Below are 6859 nucleotides of genomic sequence, written 5' to 3'. Positions count from 1 at the left end.
AATCTATAACTTTTGTTAAGCAAAATTAAGAAAGAGAGTCTATACTCTCTTAGACACCAACACTTCCGTCTAAGGGAAGGGTCTCGGCATTGAAAAGTGAACGAGAGTTCATACTCTCTCGTCACCAAAATTAATCAAATTAATTCCAAAAGCTAACTAAGCTAATATAGAAGTTTCCAGTAAAGCGACAGCCGAAATCAAAGAGAAATACTTCACCAAAGTCGTGAAAATACTCCAAGAACATAAGCGTATCCCAGAACGTCTTGCCGGAAGCACGACAGAGGAATAATTGAGGAGGTGTCAACAAGAAGTACTTGAGTACCTGGCCACAGGTGGCGCTGGTAAATACACCCCCTTCTAGTATTGTGATAGCTGGCGTATCCCTCCATAGAATTCTGTCGGGCAACGGAGTTGACAGCTACATGATTATCGGGGTAAGTTTAATATTGAAAAACACAAGGTACATACGAACTTCAAGTAAACAACCACATGCATTATAACTTCTATACATCTTTGAAAACTTTGGCTTCTGTTCTCGTAGTTGTAGATTTCGTTCAACGCTCTACCAATGCCTTCCATTTCTGCCAGACGTACGATATCTTGAAACATAGTGAAAAATCGCTATAAATATGCAAAAAATAACACACAAAGACGATTTGTCAAACTCAGTCATGCAGACGACACAGTAAGGATGACGTCATCATTTAAAGACCGCTATATCTTTGTTTTCTGTAAATATAATTGGCTGAAACTTCTGGGGAGCATGTACAATATGTTTACGCATACATAGAAGCAATAAAACTATTTTCGATTTCTGAAAATTATGTCAAAACACCATGGTGGGACAGTCCCCACAAATGGTAAAGATTAGTAAATATTTGAAAAAGTAGTAAAATTTCCATGAAAAGTTAAAAATACCAGCCTTCAGTTTTTTTATTAACAGGTTAATTCTACATTAGCATATATAGCTATTAATAAAGGGAGTAAATCAATTTCTTGTGAATTTTGACCCTCTTTTCGAGTTTGAACGATAATTGGATATTAAAAAACATTTATTTTCTCAAAACATTTCAGTTTGTCTGAGATCAGGCTTGATTTTATTTGAAGAATTTAAAAAAAAAAATTATTTTTCCTTTGTATAGCTTTTAGATATTTCTTCATATCTCATGGTTGTTTATTAACACCTGGTGATCCCCTTCCATGACATCCACTAATGTTCTTCCCCACATTCATTCATACTGGTGTAAAAAATAAACCTCTTATTGACCATTATCACCGTAATCTGGGTCATCTTCAATATTCCTTCCCTTCGATTTTCTATTTTGTCCGGCTGTTTAAGTTTTAAAGCCTCCAGAAAATACCTCTCCCCCCTCTCTCTACATTGTGGTACTGTATATCATGTTTATATTTGAAGCTGTTATATTCCAGAATACCAGACCAGATGTTTAAACGCCATATACTAAGCTCATGTTATAATCTATAAAATTCTCGAGCTCATCTATACACTTAGGGGATTTTTTCAAAACTTTTACAACTTACTACAGGAATGGTATTCCCATTATTTCCTTCCAGTTTCCGGTCAATTTTTCCCAAGCAACCTAGCATAGTCTATTGCCCAGCATTATTGAATTTAGTATAACGTCTAATGTTCTCAAACGAGAACAAGATGGAATTTCTACGATTTCATTTTTTCCTTTCATTTGTCTAACTTGTTAAATAATACTCTGGCACTCTAAGGATAGAACAGTGTTCCTTAGGGTACCATCGACAAGAAAACTCAAACCTAAGATGGTAGAAGACCATGGTACAGAGACTATGGCACTACCCAAGACTAGAGAATAATGGTTTGATTTTTGGAGTGTCCTTCTAGAGGAGCTGCTTACCATAGCTAGTGGCAATAGTCTTTTTTTTCTACCCCTTACCAAGAGGAGAGAAGCAACTCAACAATTACAGAGCACTATTTAACCGCTTAAACAAAGAATGGTGTGTTAAATCTCTGTGGTGTCAGGTTAACGAGGAGAGAGAGGAATGTGATACAAATAAAAAACTAATACGACATGATGAGAGAGAGAGAGAGAGAGAGAGAGAGAGAGAGAGAGAGAGAGAGAGGAGAGAGAGAGAGAGAGAGAGAGAGAGAGAGAGAGAGAGAGAGAGAAATTAGTATTTGTATACAAATGGCAGTTTTAGATAATGAGAGAGAGAGAGAGAGAGAGAGGAGAGAGAGAGAGAGAGAGAGAAGAGAGAGAGAGAGAGAGAGAGAGAGAGAGAGAATTAAACTTTATAGTTCGGCAGTAGCTTTCCTTGTGCAGGTGTTAGTATTTGTCTGGTCGGTTCTTGAGTCGTTGTGGGAACTTTGGTTTAAAAATGAGGTTATCTTTTGCTTCAGATCCATTACCTGAGTTGAACATACTTATATTATCATATCTTTATAAAGAGATTTTCATAAAAAGGGGGCAAAATCTATTTAAATGAAGAAATTTATCAGATAAGAAAATTCATATAAAATCTGATGGCCTCCTTTCTCAATCTGAACAATCTAGAGGAAACTATTCAAGCTTATAAAAATAAAAAAAAATTATTTACATATATATATACACATACATATAAAAAAAAAGAGAGAGAATTTTTTTAGCTCATCTTGACTATGATCAGCAGAATTCTGTAACTACCAAGGTGGGGGAGGCCTTCACATTGTAGTTACCACATATAAGGTTTCACTATATTAAACTTGAATGTGTCAATAAATCTGTTAGATCTTAATATAGGCAAAAAAAAAAAATATGAGCAAAATCAAGATAAAGATGCAGGATTAATAAGAAACATAAGTAAATGAAAAGTACTAACAAAGAAAATAAAGTTGATGGATACTTTGGAAAAAAAAGAATAGAATAGAACTGCCAACATCTGGTCATGTGAGATTAGTTACTGAGAATCTATATTCAATAATTAAATGTCCTCAAAGTTAATTTACACATTGCTACAACATAAACTAGAAAAGTACTCTGTGAGTGCAGACCTCCTCCACATCAGCTTAATTCTCAAAACCAGCTTGCCTTTCCCAGATTCAATTTGGACTGTAGACATATTTGAAGTCTGTATGACAACCACGTGCAAAACTTGGGGGGTTAAGGTTGGGGTTAATTTGGTTGATCTTTTGCTCAAATCCCTGAAAGTTTCACTACTAAACAAACAGACAAATGGGGCAAAAACATGAACTCATCACAACTTCATTGGAGGAGGTCAAGATGCTGTCCACGACAGTAAATGAGCAAATACCTTACCTGGATTAAGGTGATTTTCTTCCAGATAAAGCACTGTTGACATTATCTATTTTTTTCAGGCACTTGAACAACTGAAGAATCTTTCCATAAACTTTTTCTTGAGGAGCTTTGCCCTGAGTTGGTTTCAGCAGGCAGTGTTGTAGGCTGAGAAGTTGAGCTTGATTGACTATCCAAAGTGGGGAAACCAGGTAAAGAAGAACAACTTGCACGCGAGTGTAGCTTGTTATGGAAATTGCTTCCCCGGGAAGACGATATTTTGTCTGATGGGAGAAATGGAGGAATGGGCGTGGACAAAGGCCTGGAATCAACACTTGTGAAATCTACAGCAGAATCTTGGCCAGGTTGACAAGACCCATATTTCTTGACTGGCAAAGGAGGATTTGAACTTGTCCCTGAAATCATAGAGAAAACTTTAAAATTTTAGCTTTCAATAATGGACAAAAATTAGAGTAAAATCAAATTTATTAAACTGATAAAGTATATCTAAGAATAATTTTAGTAAGAAATACTACCTACCAAAAACTTCTTCAATAGATGTTTTTTCTGTTATGATGCCCGATACCATATGATCAAGTTCCTTAATTAGAGCCACATCTCCAGATAACTTTTTGTCTTTGACTTCATTTGGAAGACTTCTACTACTGCTGCTCAGGTGGATTCGGTCTGGCCCAAAAGGGGAGATTGAATTTGATAATTCCCCTGCACTTGAGGTACTGGAGTTCAAACCACGCAAAAATTTTCCCTGGGTTTTCAATCCTTTATTGATGTTCTCTGCTATCTTTTCATGAAGCGCAGTATTTTCATATAAATTCTTCCGTATTCTCTGGAAAAACAAAATTACAAAAATTATATCCCATTCACTATATAAAAAAAATTATAAAATAATAATTTGACTAAAATTTCATCATGCACATACTACAGATCTAATCGAAAAATGGACCATAATAAAAAGCATGGGTAAATGTTCCTAATGAAAACACTAAGATAATCATTCTATGGGTAAAACCCAATAAAGTAACTGATGGATAAATTTCTATAAAAAATTCTGTAATAAGACAAAAATACTGAGACTGACTTTTGCTGTTTGCATTACCAAAAAGACTTATATCCAAACATGAACAGGTATAACCAAATTCAAATATATTTTCTTCATTTGGAAGATTGTTATGGCTATATATATATAAAAAAAAAAAGAAAAAAAAAAAAGAGAGAGAGAGAGAGAGAGAGAGAGAGAGAGAGAGAGAGAGAGAGAGAGAGAGGAGAGAGAGAGAGAGAGAGAGAGAGAGAGAGTAGTATACCAATGGCCCACCCAATACCCTTATTTTACAGATAAATTGTACTTATATCAGACAAAAATCATTTGTGTTTGATGTCCCATGTCTCATTAAGTGGCAAGAATGACAAAATCATGCCCTTGAAAAAACTGCAGCACTGTCCACCTAACTCCCTTGAGAGAGTAGAAGAATATGAACATCATGATATCATAGGATTACCACATTTCATCCCCTAATTTTCAATCTTTGCTTCCTTTCCCCTCACCATTAGCTTCATTTTCTTATATCATACTGACTTTCCCTGGCTAGTAGGCTGATCTGTATTGCAGCCCCAAAACCAACTTCAAAGCATATAGCTATACAAAAATTGAGTAAGATTCACTGCATAAAAAACAAAACATGGATTATAGGCGCATACTGTAATAAATATTCAAGTAGCATTATCTCACAAAAAGAATGTATAGAATTTGAAATTATAACAACTTTACATTGAATGATAAAATGTACCATGGACATGAAACACATTGGGATGCAAAGTAAACTATTATTACCGGTAAAATGTCTCCTCTCATTTCATCAGCATTGCATGGGTGGAATTGAAGACGAGGCTCAGGGTTTTCCGACTCGGGGTGGAATTGAAGAAGAGGCTCAGGGTTCTCCGACTCAAGGTGGAATTGAAGAGGCTCAGGGTTTTCTGACTCGGAGTGGAATTGAAGAAGAGGCTCAGGGTTCTCCGACTCGGAGTGGAATTGAAGAAGAGGCTCAGGGTTCTCCGACTCAAGGTGGAATTGAAGAGGCTCAGGGTTTTCTGACTCGGGGTGGAATTGAAGAAGAGGCTCAGGGTTCTCCGACTCGGGGTGGAATTGAAGAAGAGGCTCAGGGTTCTCCGACTCGGGGTGGAATTGAACAAGAGGCTCAGGGTTCTCCGACTCGGGGTGGAATTGAACAAGAGGCTCAGGGTTCTCCGACTCGGGGTGGAATTGAACAAGAGGCTCAGGGTTCTCCGACTCGGGGTGGAATTGAACAAGAGGCTCAGGGTTCTCCGACTCGGGGTGGAATTGAACAAGAGGCTCAGGGTTCTCCGACTCGGGGTGGAATTGAAGAAGAGGCTCAGGGTTCTCCGACTCGGGGTGGAATTGAACAAGAGGCTCAGGGTTCTCCGACTCGGGGTGGAATTGAACAAGAGGCTCAGGGTTCTCCGACTCGGGGTGGAATTGAAGAAGAGGCTCAGGGTTCTCCGACTCGGGGTGGAATTGAAGAAGAGGCTCAGGGTTCTCCGACTCGGGGTGGAATTGAACAAGAGGCTCAGGGTTCTCCGACTCGGGGTGGAATTGAACAAGAGGCTCAGGGTTCTCCGACTCGGGGTGGAATTGAACAAGAGGCTCAGGGTTCTCCGACTCGGGGTGGAATTGAAAAAGAGGCTCAGGGTTCTCCGACTCGGGGTGGAATTGAAGAGGCTCAGGGTTTTCTGACTCGGGGTGGAATTGAAGAAGAGGCTCAGGGTGGAATTGAAGAAGAGGCTAAGGGTTCTCTGACTCTGGGTGGAATTGAAGAAGAGGCTCAGGGTTTTCTGACTCGGGGTGGAATTGAAGAGGCTCAGGGTTTTCTGACTCGGGTGGAATTGAAGAGGCTCAGGGTTTTCTGACTCGGGGTGGAATTGAAGAAGAGGCTCAGGGTTTTCTGACTCGGGGTGGAATTGAAGAAGAGGCTCAGGGTTCTCCGACTCGGGGTGGAATTGAAGAAGAGGCTCAGGGTTCTCCGACTCGGGGTGGAATTGAAGAAGAGGCTCAGGGTTTTCTGACTCCTGGAAAAGAATAAATGTTCAAATCAGAAGAGATACAACCAAAAATGTAAAATTTTTAAACTAATTCTATTATCATTACTTGTTCAGGATTTTTAATACCTACCAACAGCAACTAATAACAAAACACTTTTGAAGTGATTCTTTTCTCATAAATAAAAGGCTCTCAAATCTGATGAGAATTTTAGTGGCCCATATTCACTTCTCCTATTCCATATATTATATTTCTCTTCATTCAATTTACTTATTTTTATATACATCAGATAACTAATCACCATAGGATTAAACAGCTTTAGAGCAAATAATTATGATTCGGTAATAGTTTAATAGATAGGGATTTAGCGTGATGAAGCTTCATCTGTGGTGGATAACGGGGGGGGGGGGGGGGCAGTGGCACTCTGGCAGTACCCGCTGAACTCTGTTGAATCCCTTGTCAGGCTGGCAGGAATATAGAGAGGAGAGGTTCCTTATTTGGTTTCATTTGTTTGATGTCTGCTACCCCC

At 38.5% G+C, this 6859-nt stretch overlaps 1 protein-coding gene across 1 annotated transcript; it reads left to right on the top strand.

The window, feature by feature from the left end:
- The first annotated feature begins 5141 nt into the window (after positions 1-5141).
- On the top strand, positions 5142-6200 carry LOC137623398 (uncharacterized). Its single transcript, XM_068354232.1, has one exon. It carries the CDS (start codon positions 5142-5144, stop codon positions 6198-6200), a length of 1059 nt encoding a protein of 352 aa, XP_068210333.1.
- Positions 6201-6859: the final 659 nt, after the last annotated feature.

Source organism: Palaemon carinicauda, chromosome 30 (genome assembly GCF_036898095.1).
Source record: "Palaemon carinicauda isolate YSFRI2023 chromosome 30, ASM3689809v2, whole genome shotgun sequence".
Classification (NCBI taxonomy): domain Eukaryota; kingdom Metazoa; phylum Arthropoda; class Malacostraca; order Decapoda; family Palaemonidae; genus Palaemon; species Palaemon carinicauda.
This window is presented reverse-complemented; position numbering and strand designations above follow the sequence as displayed.

What these genes read in the sequence shown, in the direction of transcription:
- LOC137623398 (XM_068354232.1), top strand. Translation starts at nt 5,142, where the DNA reads ATGGGTGGAATTGAAGACGAGGCTCAGGGTTTTCCGACTCGGGGTGGA.